Source organism: Callionymus lyra, chromosome 18 (assembly GCF_982586985.1).
Source record: "Callionymus lyra chromosome 18, fCalLyr1.hap1.1, whole genome shotgun sequence".
Classification (NCBI taxonomy): domain Eukaryota; kingdom Metazoa; phylum Chordata; class Actinopteri; order Syngnathiformes; family Callionymidae; genus Callionymus; species Callionymus lyra.
This window is the reverse complement of record NC_141835.1, coordinates 12,900,206-12,926,125: the sequence shown is the minus strand read 5'-3', so window position 1 is coordinate 12,926,125 and position 25,920 is coordinate 12,900,206. Positions and strand designations below refer to the sequence as shown.

The 25,920-nt window shown below is 35.0% G+C and overlaps 2 protein-coding genes across 3 annotated transcripts in view; both read right to left on the bottom strand.

Annotated features, from left to right (window-relative positions):
* slc25a21 (solute carrier family 25 member 21) overlaps positions 1-1,939 on the bottom strand; it is a 115,108-nt gene extending 113,169 nt beyond the window's left edge. The window contains exons 1-2 of the mRNA XM_087780577.1: positions 1,808-1,939; positions 1,670-1,744 (exon numbers count right to left, since the gene is read on the bottom strand). Of these exons, the coding sequence (XP_087636703.1) occupies positions 1,670-1,739 (70 nt within the window). The 5' untranslated portion in view covers positions 1,740-1,744; positions 1,808-1,939. The remainder of the gene's footprint in view (positions 1-1,669; positions 1,745-1,807) is intronic.
* A 3,763-nt stretch (positions 1,940-5,702) lies between these two features.
* Positions 5,703-25,920, bottom strand: part of plekhh1 (pleckstrin homology, MyTH4 and FERM domain containing H1) — a 36,103-nt gene continuing 15,885 nt past the window's right edge. The window contains exons 8-30 of one of the 2 annotated variants that reach the window (XM_087780079.1): positions 24,214-24,797; positions 24,074-24,152; positions 22,685-22,758; positions 22,469-22,616; positions 21,506-21,642; positions 21,315-21,425; positions 21,156-21,242; positions 19,541-19,708; positions 16,868-16,948; positions 15,597-15,776; positions 15,425-15,536; positions 13,811-13,923; positions 12,496-12,672; positions 12,338-12,435; positions 12,097-12,274; positions 10,440-10,595; positions 10,274-10,371; positions 9,426-9,567; positions 7,952-8,091; positions 7,765-7,894; positions 7,624-7,701; positions 7,409-7,555; positions 5,703-6,503 (exon numbers count right to left, since the gene is read on the bottom strand). In XM_087780079.1, coding sequence (XP_087636205.1) covers positions 6,351-6,503; positions 7,409-7,555; positions 7,624-7,701; positions 7,765-7,894; positions 7,952-8,091; positions 9,426-9,567; positions 10,274-10,371; positions 10,440-10,595; positions 12,097-12,274; positions 12,338-12,435; positions 12,496-12,672; positions 13,811-13,923; positions 15,425-15,536; positions 15,597-15,776; positions 16,868-16,948; positions 19,541-19,708; positions 21,156-21,242; positions 21,315-21,425; positions 21,506-21,642; positions 22,469-22,616; positions 22,685-22,758; positions 24,074-24,152; positions 24,214-24,797 — 3,371 coding nt within the window. In that variant the 3' untranslated portion in view covers positions 5,703-6,350. Of the gene's footprint in view, positions 6,504-7,408; positions 7,556-7,623; positions 7,895-7,951; positions 8,092-9,425; positions 9,568-10,273; positions 10,372-10,439; positions 10,596-12,096; positions 12,275-12,337; positions 12,436-12,495; positions 12,673-13,810; positions 13,924-15,424; positions 15,537-15,596; positions 15,777-16,867; positions 16,949-19,540; positions 19,709-21,155; positions 21,243-21,314; positions 21,426-21,505; positions 21,643-22,468; positions 22,617-22,684; positions 22,759-24,073; positions 24,153-24,213; positions 24,798-25,920 lie in introns of both variants that reach the window. The other variant, XM_087780078.1, reaches the window with a different exon arrangement.

Sequence of the window (25,920 nt, the reverse complement as noted above, 5' to 3'; positions counted from 1 at the left end):
ACTGTATATTGTCTCATATTTTCGTATTCTGCACAACTACCGTCTAAACAAGAAGGTTCTGTCTCGCCTGCAGTTGATACAAAACTCTGCAGTCAGAATTCTGAGCCGCTCTAGTAGAAGAACTCACATTTCTACCGATCCCTAAATCTCTTCACTGGCTGCCAGTTTCTTTCAGGATCAACTTTAAAATTCTGGTTCTTACTTTCAGATCTATTCATGGTCAGACCTTCCATCAGTGATCTGCTCCAGACTTACACCCCAGCTCGGGCTCTGAGGTCTGTGGATCAGAATCTACTGATGGTTCCTGAACACACTTCAGGACCAGAGGAGAGAAATCCTTCCAGACTGTTGCTCCTAAGCTTTGGAACGATCTCTGTGTTTGATGATCTACTGACTTCTTCAAGAAACATCTGAAGACACTTTTATTTGTGCTTTACCACAATTTTCTGGGACTCCTGTGTTTGTCTTATGTGTCTTTTAAAGTATATATTTTAACTGTGTTTTGTTTTTGATTGTTTAAGCGCTTTGTGACCCTGGTCTAGAAAGATCTTTACAAATAACTATTACTTACTTACATAGTAAGTGAAATAAACAATATAATAATAATTATAACAATAAAAAGTAACACACATGGTAGTAGTACAATAAACCGTGGTAGTGTCAAATATACAGTAGAAGTGTTGTACGTTTCATTTCATTATTGGCTTTTCGTTTCAGTTCTTGTGAAACTAATGCATGGTTTTTGTTTGTTTTGTATGAACTGCAGGCGAGACACATCCTTCTTGTTTAGACATGAAAATAAACTCTTACAATAGTTTAAAGGAGAAAATACAAACACATGGATTAAAAGCTCAAAATCATGTTGTGACAACATTTTACTAAGTTTAGAGATTTGTGTCAGTTGAAGGAAACAGTTTGTGGTCGGTTTTCTGCAGACTAATAAGGTAAGTAAGTAAGTAATATTTTTAGAGTGCTTTTCTAGACCAGGGTCACAAAGCGCTTAAACAATCAAAACAATACTCAATAAAATATATGTTTAAAAGGTCAAGATAACACCGAGATAAACACAACAGTCTCAGAGAATCAAGGAAAAGCTTGCACGAATAAAAAGGACTAATAATAAAGGACTGATAAGGAATATCTTTAGTTGTCGTAAAAAGGGAAAGGGTTACATACTAATGAAAGTTAAACTTTCTATAGTAAACAAATCCATTATATGGAATAAACCATCATTATTCAATATTTTATAATAAAAGATCCTGATAAAACCCTCACTTGCAAACACGCACAAATCACTTCTCCCAGACTTCGAAAATAGAAACCTTAAAATAACTTTTAAATAGCCTAAAAGAGAGAGAGAGTAAATAAACGCCGAGTCAGCGATTCAGAAGCTAATGAATGAAAGTTTGTTGACAGAGTCACGCATGCGCACTGGACGCACCCTGGCAACCCCATGCGGAAGTCCATGTGAGCAGGAGGATTACTATCCCGCGACAACACGCCTACTCTTTGGATTTGAACACAGATCCTGCGCCTGGTTCGTCCATTAAAATAAATAAAAAATAAATTAAACAAACTTTCCAAAATTGAAAGTTTAAACGTCGTTTCACAAAATGATGTCGCGGGCTATGACGTCAGTGTCGCGAGGGAAGCGTGTCGTCGCTCGTACCTGCGGATCCTCCGGCGATGATCTGGTGAGAAGCTTCTCGGATCATGCTCTGCTGCTTCGGGGCTGCCATCGTGGCTGTGGAGAGACACATCAAAGTCAGATCCCGGAGGTGATCTCGTGAGAGTTACGGGTCCGGACCTGGCTCTCTCTCTCTCGGTGCCTGGGGTCCGGGTCCGGGTTCTGGGATCAGGATCTGCGACCGAGCCTCAGACGCGCGTCTCTGTGAGTGAGTGTGGAATCAATTACCAGCGCTGGCTCCACTTCACCCCCGTGTTGCGTCACACTTGAGAACAGAGAGAGAAAAAAGAGAAAAGAACTACAAGACCCAGACTCATGTGAAGAACATGTGAAGTCACATGAGTCAAAAAGTGATGGAAACATCAGTTTTTAACGTTAAAATAAGTAGAGTTTTCGATTTTAAAATAACTTTTATTAGATCTTATAATAACTAGTCAAGTCATAATCATTGTATTTTTTTATTAATCTTGAACAAATGTACTCACTGTGGGAAGATAAAAGAAAATCTCAATTTATCTTGAAGAAAAAGACCCAAGAAAAGGAAATGAGTTAAATATTGTATAATAAGAAATTCATTATGTAGAATAAAAAAAAAAAGCATAAGCATTTGATATGACACAATAAATAAATATTCCGATATTATTCTCACTTTATACAAATATATATTAATTTATTTAACTTGTCTAACTTTTTTTTAAATTTAAACAATTTTAAAATATCCATCATTTTATTTTTATGTTTTTATTTTAGTTTTTTTTCATGAATAATTGCTGTATTGCTGTTGCTAATTGAAAAAAAAACAATTTCCCGAAGGAGACCTCCTGAGCGATCAATAAAGTTCTACCTAACCTAACCTAAAACTGCAACTGGGGACGAGAGGATACAGTCAAGTTTTTTTTTTTTTTTTAAGCTGACGTTTGTACAAATTTTGGTTTCAAAACAAATGAAAGCAGTAACGACTTCGTCAAGAGTCATGTGGTCTGTAAATTCTGCAACACCAGAGTCAAGTACTCGACAATACTACACATATATCCTTGTTACTACAGTATCGCTATATTTTCTGAAATCTGGGCGAACGAGAGGTTACGAGAGTCCATTATGACGTTATAATGGCTTCACCCCTTCTCCAGCCAGCTGTAATCACGCCCCGCTTTGTTTATACAACGAGTCCCTTGGAGGTGGAGACTTCCGGGATTGATGACGCGCGGTGACAAACCTTGATGTTAAACCTTGATGATAGTATAAAAATCATACAATATAGTACGATAAATAAATATGCTGATACATATAATCACTTGTATAAACTTTACAAAACTTTAAAAAATACATTTTTAATAAGTAATTTTTAAAATAACCAATTAAACAAAAGTGCCTTTAGGCCACAGTTTCATGAATGACAGCAAAAAGAATATAAGGAAATGAAACAAACAACACTTCTACTGTATATAATGGTATTTTTTCTCATTTTTATTTATTATATTTATTATTATTATTTGTCATTTTATATCCCAAAGTTGTTTGAAACACCGACCGGTACAAAGTCTGCATTATATATTAACGAAAAGACCTTTCGATAAAAATGGTAAATTAAATTGTATAGAGGTTTTTTTTCTCCTTTCTACTAGTTAACAGTTTTGTTTATTTAAATAAAAAATGTTTTGACTTAAACAAGCGTCTTGACGTGTCAAGATCCACGAGCCAAGTTAGCTTTACCTTTATAAAACCATCTGTTTTGACCACTGACAACTAGTGTGTAGATGTAAGTGTGTGTTGTTGTGACTCTATTGTATCATCAGTGTGTGTTTGTACAAAACGCTTTTCATTAAAATATTGACATTAGAAAAATGATCTTAAGCTCAGCCCACTGAAAACACTTTTTTCTTCTGGAGATTAAATCTTTTTCAACCGCAGCCACTGTGCTGCGATTGGTCAAGTGTCGAGGTTTGTCACCGCGCATAATCAATCCCGGAAGTCTCCACCTTCAAGGGACTGGTTGTATAAACAAAGCGGGCGTGATTACAGCTGGCTGGAGGAGGAGTGAAGCCGTTATTATATCATAATGGTCTCCCATAACCTCTCATTTGTCCAGAATTCAGAATATATAGTAATACTGTAGTTACAAGTTGATATGTGTAGTATTGTCGAGTACTTGACTCTGGTGTTGCAGAATTTACAGACCACATGACTCTTGACGAAGTCGCAACTGCTTTAATTTGTTTTCAAACCAAAATATGTCCAAACATCAGCTTAAAAAAAAACTCGACTGTATCCTCTCGTCCCCAGTTATCTCATAGATTTCATTGTTCCTTTAGCTGCAGAGGTAACGACTGCCACTATCTAGTAGCCAGAAGTTTTATTGGAACACAAAAATTGAACAAACACCTTTAAGTATATTTGCATGTTATATAATTTAAATAAGAAAATCGAATTATTTTATATTAAACAAACTTTATTAAAAAACATAATTTAACACCCCGGATTACTAGTGAGTTAGCATTAAACAAAGTTAGCAATATTAGGCTAATCCCTGACATGGAGGAATTTTTCAAATTCTACTGTCAACACTTCTTTATCGAGTCAGTTATTGAAGCATCTCCTTGGTTCTGTCAATAATCACCTCCACACATGAGGTTTTTGACGTTTCTAGTTGTAAATAAAGATTAAAAAACAAACTTATTGTCTAAATAAACGTTTACTTTGGATGGATATTATTTAAACACATCTTTATACAAACCTTGATTGATGATGTTGGTGAAGAATAGATAAAAGAGTTGGATGCACTTTGATGCTGTGTTTGCTCACAACATTTTGAAGAACATCTAGATTGGATTGACTTTAATAATACAATATTTCAACCATGATCCTCGACTAATAACTCATTATATTCTCAGTGTTTGTGCTAAAATGTTTAATGATTTTCTAACATGTGAAAGTACTACAGTGTAAGGACTACCAGGCTAGAAGCTCCTTCTATAGAACGGCTGAAGAACGTAAACATATAAGGGCCCCTAACATAAACCAGATGTTTCAACTTCTGGACCCAGATTATGCAACAAACCTCTGAGGTTTGACAGTTAGTGTGTGTGTGTATGTGTGTGTGTGTGTGTGTGAACCACGTGATGAACGTCAGGATGTCCTTCATTCTTGAGGTCACATGAACGTTTTATTCCTATTTGTTGTTTTGTGGGAGATTCTAACGCTTCTTCTTCTATGATCTATTCTTTTATATTCTGTGTGCAGTCACATGACTTCAGTTGTTCAGCAGTACAAAGTGAAAAGGAAGTTTATTTTCCATTCACCGTGACGGACGGAACAAGAGCCAAAGTCCCAGGTCGTTACGAGATAAACTCCATAAACTGGTCGCTAACCATTAGCATTGCTTGTTACATTTTAAACTCCATTAAGATAATTTAAACTTGATTTATGTCTGGTTAAATATAATGAACACTTAATATAAAACACACACAGAAAATACATTTTTCTCTTCAGCTCAACGGAAAAATGTTAAACATTGTTGAATCTGTGTTAGCTTAGCTACTCGATGCTAAGCTAACACGGCTTGTTTGTTAAAAAAATAAACTCATGTTGCTGTAGAAGTTTAGCAAATGTGTATATTTAGCAGACTTTACGAAATATATGCACGAGTAAGTTTAATAAAGTATAAAAATATAAACTTACCTGGTCAAAGACTTGTAACCGACCAAGCTACGCTGTTAGCTTGTAATGCTAACTCTCAACCGGATAGCAACACTCATATTATTTGTTTAAAAAAAATATATATATATAAATAAATATATATATATATTTATCCTTTTGCAAAATTTCACAACACAAAAACAGACAAACGTGACAAACAGACAAAAATGGTTATTTAACAAGAATATAAACTTATTAGTTCCCAAATAATTTGTTTATATTCTCAAATACTATTTGACTGTATACGTTAACGAAACTAAACTTGTATTTTATTTTTGTATGGAGACACTGATGCAGAAAACACTGAGAACAACAAAAACAATCTTCACTGTAAACGACATCTTTCGAGATTAAAATAAAAGGCAGGATTTATTTCACCAGTAAAAACACAAACATTAAAAAAAAACACATTTTTAATACACAATGTAACGACAGACATACTTTAAATTACTCTGCTACATTTAAAGTTGACGTAAATTATGGGAAATATTAATAATAAATAAGAGTGGTTTGATCCAAAACAATTCAAGTCATGAAATCTCTGTTTTTAAAAAACTCTTATTAAAGCAACTAAACTAAAAATCCTGATATATATGTTGAGGTCAAAGTACATTAAGAAGTGTTTACTCACTACAGGGTAACATGCAGTTGAGCAATGAAACTTTAAATTTGAGTAAATATAGGTTTAAAGTTTTGAAATGTTTGTTACTTCCTGTCGAAACAATAAATTCAAATAAATGTCGATATAATCTAAAGAAAAAAAGTTCATAAAACGTTTTAAAAGGAAGAACTTTTTGTTCAAATGAATTGAATGTGTTTGTCTAATTTAAAATGAATAATAAGAAAACAGGAAGTGGGCACTTATCGTATGAAAAATAGTTTTTTAATCTATTTATCGGAGGGAGAGAGTAACTTTAAAAGCACGACAGGGCGACATGTTCCTAAAAATCGATGAGTCTTGCGTCGTTCATAGTAACGTGGGGCCTTTGGTCGTGTAGGTCATGGCGGGGAAGTGTCTGCTGTCAACGTCCCAGTGGCCGCGGGGCTGCTGGGTCGCGCCCGGGAGGCCGTGGTTCCAGTGGTTGATGTAGCTGGCCATGAGCAGAGTCAGCTCCAGCATCTGAGAGGGGCAAAGGTCAGAGTTCAATGGAATATGGGTCGTCGACACGGAGTTCACGGTGAAAAGATGGATATTTTTGACTGAAAAAGGTTTAAGTCTCGAACGTTACAACTGATGCTAACGTTAATTAAAGAGATAAATATATTTGAATTAGAATTTAATGTAAAAGTAAATGAAGTTTAGGCTCAAACTATCTTCTTTAGCTCCAGTGTTATGTTTTTAACTTAATTGATGATAAAAAATGTTATAAAAGTAATATAAATGTATGAATAAATAGTATATACTTAAAGCAAAAAGAAATAATTATACAAATTTTAAATAACCTGTTAGTAATATTACAAAAAAATACAGTATAACCTTGTAAAAAGATAAATTAACAAAATAAATAATAACAATGACGATCTATTAATTAAATAAGAGTAACAGTATAAAACATAATGAAATAATTACATGAATAAATAACCAAAACAAACAAAGTTAAAGACAAGATAAGTTAAGAAAAATAAAGAAATTAGGATAAAAACAAATGTACAAAAACTAAAGAATCAGATTTTAAATATTTTTTTTTTCTGAAAAGGAAAAGCTTCAGAAATGTGAAAAGGAAAAAAGAGTTAAAAAAAATGTTTAGTAAAAATAAATTACACAGCATAATGAAAATAATAAAAAGAAAGACATTTTTATTTTTTTTGATATTATAAAAATAAATAATAAATGTTATTTAAACGAAGACAAGACAATAAAAAACTTAATAATTCAATTAAAAATGAAAGAGATAAATTAAAGAAATGTACACACAGGAATGTAAAAGTAAAAAAAAGAAGTACATGTAATAAACAATAAAAGCAGGATAACATGATCCAACGTCAGTGCAGTTCCGTCAGGCTCCACCAGGTCGGCGCTCTCACCTTTGGTTTGGTCATCGCAAACAGCATCTTCTCCACGCTCTTCTTCGCTGCGCCTGGCTCCCTCTGCTGGCTGGTCACCACCATGAAGTCCTCGCAGCAGCCTCCGAACGTCACCACGGACTGGTACGAGTACTGGACCAGCGTGTGCTTGAACGAGAACCCGGGCGTCAGAGAATCGGAACCGACCCGGACTCGGAACCCGGCTTTGGACTCACCATGGACTGATCCAGAACGCACAGACCGTCCTCGTTCACGGCCAGCCAGCCGGGGCTCGCCTCCGCCGGAGACACTCTCTGTTGAAGAGGAGAACGAGGATGACCCGGTGAAGATGCACGTCGGAGGTGACGCCGACAAACCTTGACGCTGAAGAGTTTGGCGCCGAAGAGCGGCCACTTCCGGGCCACGGTGAGGTAGATCCTCACGCACTCGCCCGCACTGCGACCCTGCAGCATCAGCCACTTGCTGGACAGACGCTCGGACACTTCTCTGGAAGATGAACCTGTGTGTCAGCGCCAGTAGGAAACATGGACGCCAAGGTCGTACCTGAGCTGCTCCGGGCTCAGGCTCTGCTTGTAGCGACGCGGGTAGAACCGGTCCAGAACCTGCAGGAGGATCAGCTGAGACTTGGATGCAGGGGAAGAGTTGGCGGGTGAAGAAGGTCGATCCAGGTCCCCGTGCTCCACCTGAGCCATGACAACAAATGAACGGGGTTCAAGAGGGGCTGTCCCAGCTACACAGGGCAACACACTGGACGGTCCGTCACAGAGAGAAACGCTCGACCGGTTAGATTTTCAAGAAACAAAAATAATAAATAAATTATAAAGTAAACTTCACGTCAATTTTCTTTTTTTTTAAAAAGGACAATTTTATTGATTATTAAGTTTGGATTCGAAAAGTTTAAAATATATTTTTTTTAAAGAATGAAAAATATTGGAATAATACATCCCAAAAAATAAAAATCAGAGAATTGAGTTAAATAATAAGAAAAAGTTAGGATTAAAAATATTTTAAAAATAGAAAGAAAAATATACCAACAAATAGAATATAAAAATCTGATAAAACTGTGTGATAAAATATTTATATAAATTATAAATAATAATAAACAATTCATGAATTAAGTAAGAAACAAACCATTATATAAATAAATTACTTAAAGAAAACTAACATTCAATAAAAATCAGAGAATTTAGTTTAATAATAAAATATGTTAAATATATTTAAGAGAAAGAAAAATATATGAAAACCTCCACTGTCCGCAAAATTAAAAAAAAAATTAGGAATCTGGAAGTGCTAAAGTATTTTAAAAGAAAAGTCAAGTTAAAATAAATAATACCATGTAAATTAGGTAAGAGTTCCGAAAACACAGATTGTTGTTAGATTGTAAGAAAGAGTTGGAATTTAAAAAGTTTAGATTTATTTAAAATAAATATTAAAAATATATGAAAACCTCCCTCAACACCTAACATATAAGAAAATAAAATGAATAGAAAAACTGATCAAATATTTTAAAAGATAAACAAAAAAATTTAAATAATATGAGTATATTAAGAATAGAACATTAATAAATAACCAGAAAATCACAAATGTTTAATTTTTGTTTAAAAAAAAAAGGAAAATCAGTGAAACATAAAAAACGATAGTAACCAATTTCTTCAAGTGAAAAGAGTCAAATGAAATCAACTTTTTAATGAATATTATTATGAAAATAGGCAGTTAAATAAATAAAATGAAATAAATGGGTTTACTGTGCAATTCCAAGAAATACTGCCTTCTGCAAAAAAATGTAATAATCACAGCGTTACGTCTGAGAAAAAGATTTGAATTTAAAAATGTAACATAATAACAAAACTTAAGACAATATATATAAAAAAAAACAAAGAAAAAACAAAGAATGTCTGTAGTGCGTTTACGTCTTAATTCTTCACCCTCCATTTCCTCCCAAAACAGTTTCATACTAAACTATTTAAATAACGACTCCTACACAACTTTTATTGAAGTAAAAACCTCATGAACGTACTTGTGCCATCAGCGCTGCGACCTCCAGAGCGAGCTCTTTGTTCACCGGGAAGTTGCCTTTCTGCACCTCGTCGTTCACCTGGTACGCCAGCAGGAGGCGCTCTCGCTCCGTCTCACCCTTCACCTGCGAGCGGAAGCACAACCTGGAAGAATTGAATAAAGGAAGAGATTAGAGAGATGGTGTGAATATATAGAAAATAAATGAGGTCAAAGAAGTACTTTAAACTTTCTGCTTTGTTATTCTCAGTGTTATCTTGACCTTTAAAGTATTGTTAAGCGCTTTGTGACCCTGGTCTGGAAAAGCGCTATATAAATATTACTTACTTACTTACTACTGTTTTCAATTAAATAAACTTTTAAATAAACGTTTAGTTATTAATTATTATTAATGAATTCATTTAGAAATAGTTTAATTGACTTCATTTGCAGGAATTTATTCTTGAGATTTATTTTATTTTTTCCATTTAAGAACATTTTTCAAAATGTTTTTTTTTTCTTCAAATTTATAATTGAATAAATATACAATCATTTTCTCATATTATTACTTTTCAATTATTACAGAAAAGCTATATTTTTTGGTCTAAAATATAAAAAAATAAACTCAGACTTTTGGAACTGTTAACACATGATGACTGAGGGAAAAACACTAGTTTCAGATTTAATTGTCTATAATAAACAATTAAAATAACAATTGATACATAACTATTGTTTAAATATTGTTTCAGGGAAACTTAAATGAACTATATTTACCTACAAAAGTTTAAATTAATGTTGCTGGAATTCACAAAATCTATTCATTTTTGTGTTTTTAATTATTCGTTTTTTAAGGTTCAGATCCAGATGTTCCACCTGTTCTTGTAGATCAATCGTACGATCCTCGTCCCCTCGTTCTTCCCAGGATGCAACTCTTTCAGCGCCTGCTCCCACTTGGAGATGACGTCGCAGATCTGAACGGTGAGAGACGAGCGAGTGTCACGAGGCGGCGAGGGGGCGTGGCTAAAGCTAAAGGGGTCACCTTGGCGGCGGGCTGAAGGCAGTGCTCCAGGTCTCGGCCCGTGGGGTCGTCGGTGAAGAGAGCGAAACCCGTGAGATGAGGCTTCCTGGCGCAGATCTTCTGGTTCAGCGTGTTGAGGAACTCGTCCACCGTCGTGGAGCCGTCGAAGCCCACCACCTGCAGGACGAGACGAGTATTACATGTCTGACACGTTCAAATACTTCACTGAACCACTAGAAAACACAGACAATTTATGCCTTCTACACAAAAAATACTTAACACATGATGCAGTGCCGCTGCAGAGATGAGTTCATTGAGAGGGGGTGAGACAAAGGAACAAGTGAGATCTTTTATTTCAGTTTAACAGTGTTTGTTTCACTTTTGTCCAAACAAATATGTATGTATGTAACTGTATCCTCTGGTCCTAAGTCATAGCCCTGATCTCGTGGGATTTTAATTGCTACACAAAAATTAACAAACGCTGCAAACCAAAATAATTCCAGAACATCAGCTTTAAAAGATACTAGTCGACTATATCCTCTCGTCCTCAGTCATAGCCCTGATCTCATGGGATTTTAATTGCAACACAAAAATGAACAAACGCTGCAAAACAAAATGTTCCCATAACATCAGCTTTAAAAGCTGCTAGAGTTGACTGTATCCTCTCGTCCCCAGTCATAGCCCTTATCTAGTGGGATTTTAATATCAACACAAAACTGAAGAAACGCTGCAAACAAACATATTCCCATAACATCAGCTTAAAAAGCTGCTAGAGTCAACTGTATCCTCTTGTCCTCAGTCATAGCATTTATCTAGTGGGATTTTAATGGCGACACAAATATGAAAAAACGCTGCAAACCAAGATTTCTCCAGAACATCAGCTTTAAAAGCTGCTGAAGTCGACTGTATCCTCTAGTCCTCAGTTGTCGCTGTGATCTCGTGGGATTTTAATTGCAACTGAAAAATGAACAAACACTGCAAACCAACATACTACCATAACATCAGCTTAAAAAGCTGCTAGAGTCAACTGTATCCTCTTGTCCTCAGTCATAGCCCTTATCTAGTGGGATTTTAATGGCGACACAAATATGAAAAAAAGCTGCAAACCAAAATTTCTAAAGAACATCAGCTTTAAAAAGCTGCTGAAGTCGACTGTATCCTCTAGTCCTCAGTTGTCGCTGTGATCTCATGGGATTTTAATTGCAACACAAAAACGAACAAACACTGCATCCAAAATATTTCCAGAACATCAGCTTTAATAGCTGCTAGAGTCAACTGTATCCTCTTGTCCTCGGGCACAGCCCTGACCTCGTGGGATTTTAATTGCAACAAAAAAATGAACAAACGCTGCAAACCAACATATTCCCATAACATCAGCTTAAAAAGCTGCTAGAGTAGACTGTATCCTCTTGTCCTCAGGCACAGCACTGACCTCGTGGGATTTTAATTGCAACACAAAAATGAACAAACGCTGCAAACCAAAATATTTCCAGAACATTAGCTTTAGAAGCTGCTGGAGTCGACTGTATCCTCTCGTCCTCAGTCATCGTCCGGACATCACAGGATTTCATTGTTCTTTTAGCTGTCGAGGACGGATTGACTGCTGCCATCTAGTGGCTGGAAGTTCAATTGCAAACGCGGTCAACATTTTGTCGTGAAGAACAAAAAAGAATGTGACCTGGTAGGTGTTGTTCATGAAGTGCACGGGGATGCTGAAGGGCAGCGAGTGGTGGTACGGGTTCCTCAGCAGGATGGACACGATCTCCATCCGGGACGGTCTGGCCTCTCGCTCGCCGTTCTGCAGTGTCCGCTCCAGCGAGCGCTGACAGTAGACGGCGTACTTTCCGACGTCGCTCCTTCAGAGAAGAACATCTCAGCGACGGACTCGGGGAGGAAGTAAAAACACCTGGTGACCTCACCTGGGGTCGGCGTTACGCTGCAGGTACTGCCTCAGGTACCACAGGAAGTGTTGCTGGGGGAGGAAGACGGCGACGCACAGGGACAGCAGCTGCCAGCACTGCAGGAAGTCACATGGTCAAGACACGCCGACGCCACCCAATCGTGGACCTGGACTCACCTGCGTGAGGGCGTAGTTGTGCGGCGTCCTCTGATTGGTCTGTTTGATCAGCTGACAGTACATCTCGTTCTGCAGCTCCGAGTGATTGAGGCAGACTTGCAAAGCATTCTGGGCCAGCGAGGTGTGGTAGTCCACGGACGGAGACTCCACCAGGACGTTGATGAACAGCTGACACGACTGAAAAAAGGAAGTTAAAAAGCTGTAATACTACTTGTCTGACAGCAGGGGGAGACAAAATATAACGAGCGGTTACATGCGAGGCTCCAGTAACAACTTCATTATTCTTTTCTCTCTTATTTTCTTCCTTCATTTGGTGGCGCCAAACTCTTTCTAGTAATACTACTATTGTAAGTAATACTAATTCAACTATTATTTGCTACTGCTACTCTTGCTGTGTTTTCTATTTAACAATCATTTTTATACTACCACAACATGTAATAGTACTATTGCTTGTAATAGCAGTGAAACTGTGAAACAATTAAATGTACTACTACGACCCTGGCCTGGAAAAGCGCTATATAAATACAAATTACTTACTTACTTACTTACTTCTACTACCAATAGTCATATTTTTTGAAGGTTCTTTATTTTATTCTTAATTTCAAAATATATCACAGATGGATTTTTTATTCTTTAGAATTTTTAAATATTATAACAAAACTGAAATAATATAAATTCAGATTAAGAATATAAATTATGTCTGATTGTCCCTTTATTTATACATTATTTAAAGTTTTTTGCCTTCTTCCTTTTTACTTGACGGCCCCTAACATTCCCAGTAAATAATGTGGCCCCTGTGCAAACTGAATTGCGCGCTCTTGACGTACACATTTGAGTGAACATTTTCAGCTTGTTTGTTAAGTTAGTTTAGTTTAATGCTTTAGCTCGACTCTCTTTTTTACTTGACGGCCCCTCACGACAACTACACAACGTGGCCCCTAGAAAAAAAACCTCATTGCATTGAGTTACAGATTTAAACCAGGTTCGTTAAATGAAAACATCCTTAAATCCTCTTTTAATTCCCTTTGACGGACAAACATAAAGCAGTCGTTTCCATGGTAGTCTCGTCACTTCAAAGGAGTGAAGCGGAGCGTGGACCGGAAACGAGGGCCCCCCGACTTTAGGGACACTGAATGTGTTCTGGTCCAGTGTCTTCTATTTAAAGCAGAATCAGAGCGAATAATCAGGACAATTATCTCTCTGAGGACTTTAATGAGGACGAGGCCCCTCGGGGCCTTTGATCTGAGGCGGGGGTCCGTCCAAGGGTTGGACGAGCGGATGAAAGGAAGGATGAACCTGTGAGGATGAGACCGACCTTGAAGAGCTTGAGCGCCTCGGTCTGCAGGGCCTCCGAGGGGAGGCTGGTGAGGGGCGAGCGAAGACCTTCTTTGCAGAAGCTCAGGGTCTCGCTCTTCCACACGCTGGACTCTGTGGAGGAGAAGGTTCGACTCACTTTAGACACTGAGGTCATTCAAAGCTAAACGTGAGCGCGGCGCCAACAGATGCTAGTAAACGGCGTCTGTGGATTAGCAGAACAACTGGAGCCCCATGAGAAAGTCACGCTATTTAATACACTTAAATATCTTTTTAACGACTGTATCGACAGTAAACACCACTGTATCCTTTCAAATGACATTGTATTTATAACATAGTTATTTTTATGGTTTATGTTTCCATAAAGTGTGAATAAAATAAAAATAATTGTATACTTTTATTTAAAATCAACATGAAAACTATTTGTAGCGTTTGTTCATTCTTGTGTTGCAATTAAAAAGTCATTACGTCCTTCGCAGCTTACCGGGATCCCGGCGATGACTGAGGACGAGAGGATATAGTCGAGTTTAAATTATTAAATTAAACTTTAAGCCACTAGATGGCAGCCGTCCTCCAGAGCTAAAAGAACAATGACATCCTGTGATGTCCGGTTGACGACTGAGAACTAGAGGATACAGTCGACTCCAGCGGCTTTTAAAGTTTAAATTATTAAATTAAACCTACAGCCACTAGATGGCAGCAGTCATTTCGTCCCTCCAGAGCTAAAAGAACAATGAAATCCTGTGATGTTCGGTTGACGACTGAGGACGAGAGGATACAGTCGACTCCAGCGGCTAATGTTTGGACATGTACCGGTTTCAAAACTAATTATGTCAGTAGGACTGTAAGAAAATATCGATTCATTTAAATATCGCAGTATTTTTTTCACGATACCATTCAACAGTGCTGAATTTTATTTATTTTTTTATTGTATTGTTTTTGCGTTTTATATTTCAATAAAAAGTGTATAAAATGAATTTTATTTTCAATTAAGGTGAAACTATTCTCAGCGTTTGTTCGTTGTTTGGCGATTAACCTTCAAGCCACTAGATGGCATCAGTTATAACTTATTCCGCAGACAAAAGAACCGTGCGCGATCCCAGGGATGACTGGGCACGAGAGGATACAGTTTTTGAGCGGTTTTAAAACAAATGAAAACAGTTACGACTTCGTCAAGAGTCATGTGGTCTGTAAATTCTGCAACACCAGAGTCAAGTACTCTACAATACTACAAATATATACTTATTACTACAGTATCACTATATATCGTATTGTAGCCCTTGTATCGTGACACATATCGTATCAACAGATTCTTGACGATACATGCTTCTAGCGAGAATTCTGAAGAATATAGCAGCAGGAGCAACTTCTACTGAGCTCTTTAATTTAATTTAATTTAATAGAAACATTTATCGGATAAAAAACTTCTCAGTCCGAGGTACTCAAAGGTTTCCGAAGGTACAGAGAGAGATACGCTAACTCGTGGCTAACAGTTTAGCAGCTAACTGTAAAGTGGTCACACTTGCTGACACTTCAGAAGAAGGATTGTAGAGTTGACGCGTCTAAATTGGTCTTTAGATAGAAGCAGTCTAAACAAGATCTGGTTACGGGTCACCTTGGTCTCCTTCCGCGTCCAGCAGGATTCCGATCAGCTGCTCGTACCCGGTCCCCACTTTCAGATTAGCACCACTTCCTGCCGCCACACAGAGATGATACAGCCACGTATCCTGTGAGGACGAAACACGTTCCATCATGATGGACCATGTATCACGAGCAGGCTCCACTACCTTCTCCTGCTTGGTGCCGATGAGGAGGTACGTCGGACTCTGGTCCACAGGCTGGACCACGACGGTGCAGTGGGACGAGAGGAAACCTCGGGCGCCTGCCTCGTAGTCCTCGTCGGAGTCGCACGAGCGATCCACTTCCTGCACGGACGCCTCGCGCATCTGCAGCTGACCCAGAGGGAACTGAGGAACAGAAGAGTTCGCTTGAGTTAGAAGAACATTTACTTGTGTCAAATGGTACCTTAGGTAGGATTGAAACTGTACATTAGCTGTAGATTAGCTACATATACTGTATATACACATTATTTATCCTAATTTTTATATCCCTAAAGGGCTAAATTTTATTTGCCTTTCAAATATATACTTTAGTACCAAGTTTATATAATTTTGTATATATATATATATATATATATATATATATATATTTCTAAGTATATATATATAAAAATTATAATTAATAATTAACTATATAAAGTAAATTCATTAAGAAAAATACTTGTTTACCAAGTATACAGTATTATACTTCTGAGAAGAAATATAAAAAAAAAAAAATTAAGTATATACTTGAGTACCAAGGGTATATTATTATATAAATACGTCTTTATCAATGCAGAATGAATAGCATTAGCATGGTAGCATCAATTTGACAATATCAGATTGTACAGTCGTAACAGCTGAAATAAGTAAAGTTCTTAGTAACAGACATAAATCAATACTATTAAGTAAATACATTTATTTACTTACGCTAGGTATTTAACTATATATTTCATAAATATAACAAATAAATACATTCACAGAGTGCAGTGTATATATATATATATATATATATATATATATATTAATACTTGGTACTCAAGTATATATTTCATACTTAATATATATATAAATATATTTATTATGATTAGTTATTAACGAAAAACTCCCAAAATGCAGAACTAAAAGGCCAAATAATGATTAATGTCAGAAAGAAATGATAAACAAAAACAAACTAAAATAAAAAAATAACATTTTTATACTTAGCTAGTTACACTGTATAATGATTTTTTTTAGATTTACTATGAAACATACTTCATGCACTTAAGCATTGTCCTTAGTTTGCTCCTAAAAATAGGTTGTATTATTGTTTTTATTACTCGAGCCACACTTTAAATCGAGAGTTCTAAAAGTTGTAGTTGTAGAAGTTTGAAGAAGAACATCTGGAGAATAAATAATGTTATTAATAATATATATATACAAATATATAAATTAATCATAATATAACAAGTCATATCAACCTTATCCTCCTGGTTGCGGTAGTAGTAGAGGATCTTGCCGACCAGCGAGCACCACACCAGCTTGGAGTGTCCATGTTTGACCTGGAACACACACACAGAAAAACTGTTTTGGCAAAACGTAACTTCTGTACTCGCTCAGCAAAGACTGAAATGGAACTTGACAGATCAGGGTCAGAGAGTTTCCTTTTTTTTTCCATCTGACCTGCAGATGTCCAGAGAGAGTCGGTGTAAGTGAGGATCAACTAATAAGATCAGGGAGCACTGGAACCATCATGACATCTAGTTTAAGTCTTTTTTGTAACCTCAATATTGATAGTTACGCAAGAGGTTTAGCATTAGCATTGTAGCAGCTAGCATCAAAAAGATAATAACAGTTGTTGTTACAAAAGTAATAACGTTCAGTGGTAGAATTGTTTAAAAAACTAGTTTGAATATTGTTAGTTTTGTCTTTTTTTGTGAGCGCAATACCTAAATATTTTTACGACTAGCAGGAAAAGTCACATTAGCATTATCGTTAGTCACAAATAAAGTTCTAATAGACATAGAGGCTTCCTAATGACCAGTTTAAATATTGCTAATGTTTTTTTGTTTTTATTTGTCAGTACATTTTAAGTAAGTATTTCTACTACTAACATAAACATTAGCATTAGAGCAGCTAGCATAAACAGTTATCGTGACATACGTAATAAATAAAGTTCTAGTATAATTGTTTAAAGACTAGTATTATTAATGCTTTCATTACATTTATTTATGAGTCCAATACTTAATACAGTAGTAGAAATACTTATGTATTTTCTTTAGTTTTCGTAAAAGTAAAATGTAAAAAGTTTTAACAGTGGTAGAGGAAGGGTTTAAACGACTAGTTTGAATAATGTTAATGTTTCTATTATTTGGGGTTTGGAAGTTCAATACCTAACTTTTTTTACTACTAGCAAAAGAAGTAATGTTAGCATTGTAGCAGCTGGCATCAATCAGACAATGACAGTTGTTGTCAACTTATAATTAAAGTTATATCATTGGTAGAATAAGAAGGATTTAAACCACTAGTTCAAATATTGCTAACGTTTTATTGTTTTTGTTTTTGTTTCTGTAATTCTACCTTACTATTTGTACAACTAGCGGAATAAGTAACATTAGCATGGTAGCAGCTAGCATCAGTAAGACAATATCATATTGTAAAACAATAAAAAAATAAAGTTCTAACAGTATTTAGAACTAGTTTAAATTTTTTCTTTTTTTTTCATTTGTGAGTTGATAATCTTTCTACTTCTAACAAAGCATTAGCATCGTAGCTGCTAGCATCAACAAAAAAATAAGTTATCACTACAGAAGTTATTAATAAAGTTCTAACACTATAGAAGTGTCTAAATGACTAGTTTGAATATTGTTAAAGATTTTTTTATTATTATTGGTTCGTTCACTACCTAAATGTTCTACTACTAACGTTAGCTTTAGCATCATAGCAGCTAGTGTCAACAAGCCAACAGTAGTCGTGACAGACGTTATAAAAATAAAGTTCTTTAAACGACCAGTTTTGAATCTATTTCACGTGTTTGTCTCCTTCAAGTCGTGACTCGGTTGTTTGTTTTCGGGATCAACCGGAATGTTCCGTCTGATCCCTGTTACTGCAGTCCAGACACTTCAAGACGTGACAGCTGTGATTGAGTGACGGGTCCATTACAGATAACTGACAGCCTGGAGGATCACCCCCCCCCCCCACACACACACACACACACACACACACACTCTTTCCTTCCACTCCTCCTTTGATGTGCTGGTTCTGACATGACCCCAGTATGGACGACCTCTGGTGACCTTTTGGTGAGAAGCTACAGCTGGATTTGTGTCGAAGACGTTTGCCAGAAACATGCATGTGTTGACGCGTGCGACGCAAACGTCTGTCAATCTGTCAAAATTGTTTTTTAACATTCAGGTTAAAACTGATCTGAGGGATTTAAAAAAGTAGCAATGAATTTATGACACTTTAAAACATTTATTTAAGGATTTATGTCAAAACTTCTCGTTCAATGTTGCAAAATATGAAAGAAAAAAAATCTAAATAAGGAATTAGGTTAAATTACTTTGTTCAATGTTAGATTAACTTGAAATAAATTCAATTAATGTGATAAATATTGAATATATAAAATATGAATATATATAAAACAATATAAAAAAGAAGTCCCTCAATTTTTTGGACTAAATGTTGCAAAATGTTGAAGAAAAAACATTTGTTTTGGTTCATAATATTTAAAAGAAAACAGCTGTTTGGTATGAGTTTCATAAATAGATAAATATATAATTATATTAGTTTAATTTAATTAATATAATATTGTAACATAATGAGATAATGTCATTAAAAAGAGTGTGTTAAATTGATATAATAAATATTTAATAAAAACAGTTAAAGTAGCTACAATCGTAACATAAATAAATGATATATAAAACTGTAAAATATCAGTTTAATTTAATTAAGTTTAGTTAATATAAGATAAAGTAAAAAGAAAGATAATATAAAGTAAAATAATGAGATAATGTCATTAAAAGTGTTTAAAATTGATATTATTAAATATTTAATTGAACGACATTCTTTAAACTTCATGATTGTTTTTTTTAATTCAACTAATAAAAGGATGAAAATTAATTCATTATTAATTAATAATAATAATTAATCACCTTGGTGAGCCAGCCTCTGACCGTGGGCTTGGCCGTCGTCTCCACGGCAACGCTGCTGCTGCTGCTGCTGCTCTGGACCTTGAGGATGTTCTGCAGAACTCTGATCCACTCCTCCAGGATGTTGGGCGAGTCGGCCGTCAGGTAGAAGGTCCTCTTCTCCGTGATCAGCTGTGACGACGCCAGATAAGATCAGAAGATCAGAATCAGCTTCCGAGGAGAACATTCCTGACGTCATGTGACGGCATCGTCTGGAATGTGAAGCTTCAACTGTCGACCCGTGGATCCTGGTTCTGAGTCTAGAGTTTCATTGACGAACTAAAATACATTCAAATAAACACATTACTGTAGTGTCACTTGGTCAAATTAAACTCAATTGAAATATGAGTTTAAGAGCAATTTAAAATAAGTAATTAATGTATTATACAGTAAATGAAATATATTCTATAAAATAAAAACTGCTCCTAATATTATGACCAAAATAATACAATGCATTTTATTGAGAATTTTAAAAAAAAAAGGAAAGAAAAAGGTTTTGTAGTTTTAAAAACTTCAATAATTTACTTAAGTATTTAAGTAGTATATAGGCCCTAATAAATAAACAAAACATGTAAAAATATACATACATCACTTTTAATGTGTCTGATTGAGCCTAAATATTACAAATAAAATCAAATATACATAACTTAACCAATCAAATCGTGTGTAATTGAGCCTAAATATGTCTAAAAATAAAAACACGTTCAGAAAATATACTGTATATAAATTAAATCTCTTATTGAGCCTAAATATGTTTTAAAAATAACATTAGAAAAAACACACGTTAAAAGCTGTATATAAATCAATTTAAATCTTTCAGTTTGAGCCTAAATGTGTTTAAAAAAATTTAAAAATCATATTGAAAAATATCTAAATCAAATTAAATGCGTCTGTATGTATTAAAAATGTATATAAAGTAAAAAAAATATTTTGCAGAAAATAGATTGAAATAACTAAAGTTGTTACGTTAAAAATATTTTACATTATCTGGAATACATACCAAAAAATGCTTAAACACAAATTGGAAAGTAAAAAATATGGTTTTGAAAAAAAAAGTAAAAAATTTGATCAAATGTGTCTAATTGAGCCTAAATATATTAAAAAAAAAAAAGAAATCACGTTAAAAAATTGAAAAAATATGCATAAATAAATGTAAATGTATGTGAGAGCCTAAATATGTTTTAAAAAAAAGAAAAACACTTTCAGAAAATATACTGTATATAAATTAAGTCTCTTATTGAGCCTAAATATGTTTTAAAAATTAAAAGAATCATATTAAAAAATATATAAATCAAATTAAATGCGTCTGTATGTATTAAAAATGTATATAAAGTAAAAAAATATTTTGCAGAAAATAGATTGAAATAACTAAAGTTGTTACGTTAAAAATATTTTACATTATCGGGAATACATACCAAAAAATGCTTAAACACAAATTGGAAAGTAAAAAATACTGTTTTGAAAAAAAAAAGGAAAAAATTGGATCAAATGCTATTTTTAATTGTTGTTTTTGTGCAAATGAAATCTTTGAAAAAAGAACATTCAAAGAAAGAGCTATGAGGGTCAGTGATGTTCTTACTTGGAACGTCTGAGCTCCATCTCCACGCACGATCCGACACGACGAGCTGAGCTCGATCTGACCCTGAGGTTTACGGATCACGTCGCTCTGGAAACACAACGTCCGTTAAAAAAAACATGAATCAAGTCGATCTTTTCAAACCAACGAAAACAATCTCACGGGAGATTTGTAGTAGAGAATCTCTCCGTTCCTCAGGATGAACCAGCGACGCTTCCAGGCCTTCACCTGGTTCCCCATCTTCAGGAGGTACCCGGACTTCTCCAGCGTCTCCTGGGCTCGCAAGCCAAAACATTATGACCGTTAAGAAGCAGATGTTTTAATCGAGACTTGTTGAGGTTTCTCCAACTCACAGGCCCGGAGCTCTCGCACGAGTACGACGAGGTCCGCTGGACTTTGTGTTCCGGTTCCGAGTAGTCGCTGTCCAGAGAGTAGGCGTCGGGCGGGATCGCGTAGTCGCTCTCGGAGCCCACGGACGACATGGACACGCCTGCGACACATCTACTGGATTAGAAACTACACAAGCTTTTAAACGTTTCTAAAATAGAAAAATAAAGAATATTTATAAGATTAAAATTAAAAATAAAATAAAAAAGAAATTAATTTAAAAAAAAAAATGTTTTGGATAAATAAATAAAATGTTAATAAATGTAAACTAATCATTTGAGTAAAGTTGAATAAAAATGAATCAGGATTAAATAAAAATGAACGAATTACAGTGGGAAAAACCTTGCAGAAAAAACTTTGTATGAAAAAAAAGTTAATTTAATTATTTGAGTACAGTTGGATAAAAATACATCAGTATTATTTCCAATTGGATGCATTGAGTAAAAAAAAAAACTACAATTGATACTTTTGGATGATTTTTTTAAATTCTTTTATTTGGAAATAGGAGGAAAAAAAAGTTGTATAGAATTTGTAATAATTTAATTATTTGACCAACGTATAAACATATATAAAATAAAAGCATAAAAAGAAAAATGTTACTTTTAGAGCGAAAAAAAGGCAAAAAAATATTTAATTATTTATTATTGCATTTAAACTAATTTATTCCTTTAAGTCACAATTAAGAAGAATGAATTGAATTATGAAAAATCAAAACTGAATACAATTTTTAAAAACGTTTTTATTTTGTGTTTACTTTTTTCAAAATAAATATAAACTTCTGTGAATCAAATATAGAATGATTAATGATATGATATTAATATTGTATTTAAAAAAAAAACTACTTCAGGGAGACCAGTCAAAGCTGCTGGAGTCACTGTATCCTCTCGTCCTCAGTCATTCGAGTTATTTTTTCAATCTAGGAACATCACCTCTCTTGACGGCTCGTGGGCTCCCAGGAACGCTGCCCTTCTTGTCCGGACTCAGGATGGACGTCCGTAAACTGGCCAAGGAGCCGCTGTCGTCCTCGGAGCCCGAGTCGTCGTCTGGCAGAGGAATGTTGCTGATCTGAGTGGCTTTCTGGGAAAAAAAACATTTAAAAATTATTCATTTTATTCCTTTCACGGGAAAAATAACCTCCTACGAACCCCTTTCAGTGTCGTGTAGACGGGAACGTTGATGTTCTTGTGGATCAACTGGCTGAGAGGAGGCACACTGGAAGCTGCGACACACAAATACAACACAAGTGACGACAAAAACATCAACACAAACATCAGGAAAATGTTCCTGGATCTCAGGAAAGTGTGTGAACCACAAAAAACCACTGGATCTGCCGAGCGAGTCGTGACTGAACCGTGAGTCTGAGGCAATAATTACCCACAAACCCTCATTCTTTCATCGCACACGATTAAAAAGCAGCTCTTTCATTTCCACCCAGACGTCTCCCCCGCCTCCCCCCCTTCTGTCTCACCTCCTCCCATGAACCCGAGGAGGAGGAAGGACCACACCTGCCCAGGTGTGCGGCGCCTCAGGCCCGAGCAGGAAGTGAGTTCAAAAGGCAACAATGATAGACTTGGATCGGCTTGACAGACGAGTGCCACAGACCCGGGAGCGTAAAACTTGAACTTGACGACCTCGGAAATCAAATACATCCGTGGGCCATATCAGGGCCGTGTTGGAATATAATGAAGGTCAATTTTATGATTTCAAATCTTATTGAAATTTAATAACATTTTATTTTTTAGCCGATAAATTACATGTAATAATGTCTTTTTTGAAAGGTTGAATTTGTTTATTTTTTTTATAATATTTAAAGATTTTCAAAACAAATTCATTCAGTGTTTGATATTGTAATTTTAAATTCAATTTATTTTTATTATTGCAATGTTGCTATTTAAGCTTTTTTTTTTTAATCTATTTGTTAATTTAATTTGTTTATTCATTAAAAGGTTGATTTATTTTATTTTATAATTCTATTAATAAATTCTAATATTTTACATAAATTAACATTAAACATATATATATATATATATATATATATATATATATATATATATATACTGTATATATATATATATTTTGCCTTTTAAATTCAATATAAAAATAAGTTCAGTTGCTTTTACGAATTTAAAATGAGCTGAATTAAAAGTATTAAAAATATAAAATGTATCTTTTAATTATTGTAATTACAATAAAAAATATATACTGTATCTGTAAAATAAAAAAATCAAATTAAATATATATTTATTCAATTCAATATTTTAAAAAACTAAAACAGATTTTTCAATAAAAAAAAAATTGAGTTAAATTATTCAATGAAAAACAATTTAACTTTTAATACATAAATTATTTAATTTAAATAACTCTAGGCTCAATAAAAATATTTAAATAATTTAAATGTTGAATTGAAGCATTATTGTGATGATTCTTCCATACATGCATTAATAAAAGTGTCTATTAAACAGAATATAAATAATTAATCAAAAATAATTCACGTTAAAAAGACTTCATAACACAAACAAGAGTCTTAAACCCACCTCGTGCTGGACTCTTGGTCCCGGGCGGCCCCTCAGAGACTCTCATCCCAGACTTGGCCACGGCGTAGATGCGACTCTCCTGAGGAAAGACGACACCATGAAGAACCAAATCCTGGGATTGGAACCCAAACGCTTCTCACCCAGGACGGGAGGCGATGAAGAGGCGGCGTCGGCGGTTTCAGAACCTCCGGGTCCGACGGCTCCAGCTCCTCCACCCGGTCCCGGTCCTCGCACCCCTTCCCCTCCACCACGCCGTCCATGCCGTCGATGTCCGTCTCCTCCGGCAGCCGGGAGAAGGGGGTCTTGAGGGGGGCCGCGTCCACGTGGTGGACCCGCTCCGGGCCCGGCTGACTGTAGTGCTTCTTCACCAGCTGGATGCTGTCCCGGGGCGTCAGCGGGGTCCGGACTTTAGGGAGGGTGGTGCTGGCCCCGGGGGTCTGAGGGAAGGGGTTGTTGGTGGACGGCGAGCGAGACAAGAGGCTCGGCGGGGAGTCCTGCGGCGCCATCTCGTACGCCGAGGACGAGGAGGACGAGGAGGACGACGAGTAGAGACACTGCGAGCGGAACTTGCTGTTGAGCTCGTCCGACGACGAGTTGTCCTTCTCCGAGCAGCCCGAGTCGGAGCAGAGCTCAGGGAGGAGGGTCTCCGGACTTCCTGGACCGTCGCCGTTGATGCCATCGTGGCTCGGGTCCTTGCCAGCCGGGTCGGGAAGTCGCTTCACATCTGAAGAAATATCATCAGAGTATTAGTAGTACCTCTGCCAGGGAGGAAGTGTATCAGTTCGATCGGATTATTGAGACTTTTATTTTTGTATTTTATTTTGAAAAAACGTTTTGTTTTTATAGTATTTAATCATTTAATATTGACTTCAGTCATTTTTATATTGAAAGGTTTGAATTGGTTTCATTGATAATTGAAAGCAATAATTTTTACGTTAAAATATACAATACTATATATAATTTAATTAAAAAACGAATTTTTACATTTTATTTTTCACATTTTTTATACATAGAGTTCAGTATTTTAATGATAATAAATCTACAATATTATTACTAAATTCGATATTTTCTAATCCATTGCCTTTTAAATTCAATATAATAATTATATATTTTTTGATTAAAAATATATATATATATATATATATATATATATATATATATAAAATAACAAGACTCAAATGCCTTTTTATACATAGTTTTGTATTTTAATGAAAATAAATCTACAATATTATTACTAAATTCAATATTTTCTAATCCATTGCCTTTTAAATTCAATATAATAATTATATATTTTTTGATTAATATATATATATATATATATATAAAATAACAAGACTCAAATGCCTTTTTATAGATAGTTTTGTATTTTAATGAAAATAAATCTACAATATTTTCACTAAATTCAATGTTTTTAATTCATAGCCTTTTAAAATCAGTATAATAATTCAATATTTTCAACATTGAAATATATAAACATATATGTGCGAATTAAAAGACTTATTAAAATGCTTCTTATATAAATATATATTTTTTTAACATGGAGTTTAGTATTTCAATGCAAATAAATAAGTAAATAAATTCTACATTTAATATTTTCATTTAAAAAATGTTCGTAAAATAGCGGCAACTTATTGAATTTAATAAGCTTAAGTTTTTCGAATGTATTGTGTGTTTTTTATGGATTATGTTTATGTTTGTATTCATTCTTTTTGAAAATGTTTTAATCTTTGAATGACATTTTTTTTTAAACTAAACAAATTCAAACATTGAATTTGAAAAATACTCAAATTCAATCATCATTTTTTTTCAGAATGACTTGATTCTGTTCAGGTTCTAAGGCTCCTTGG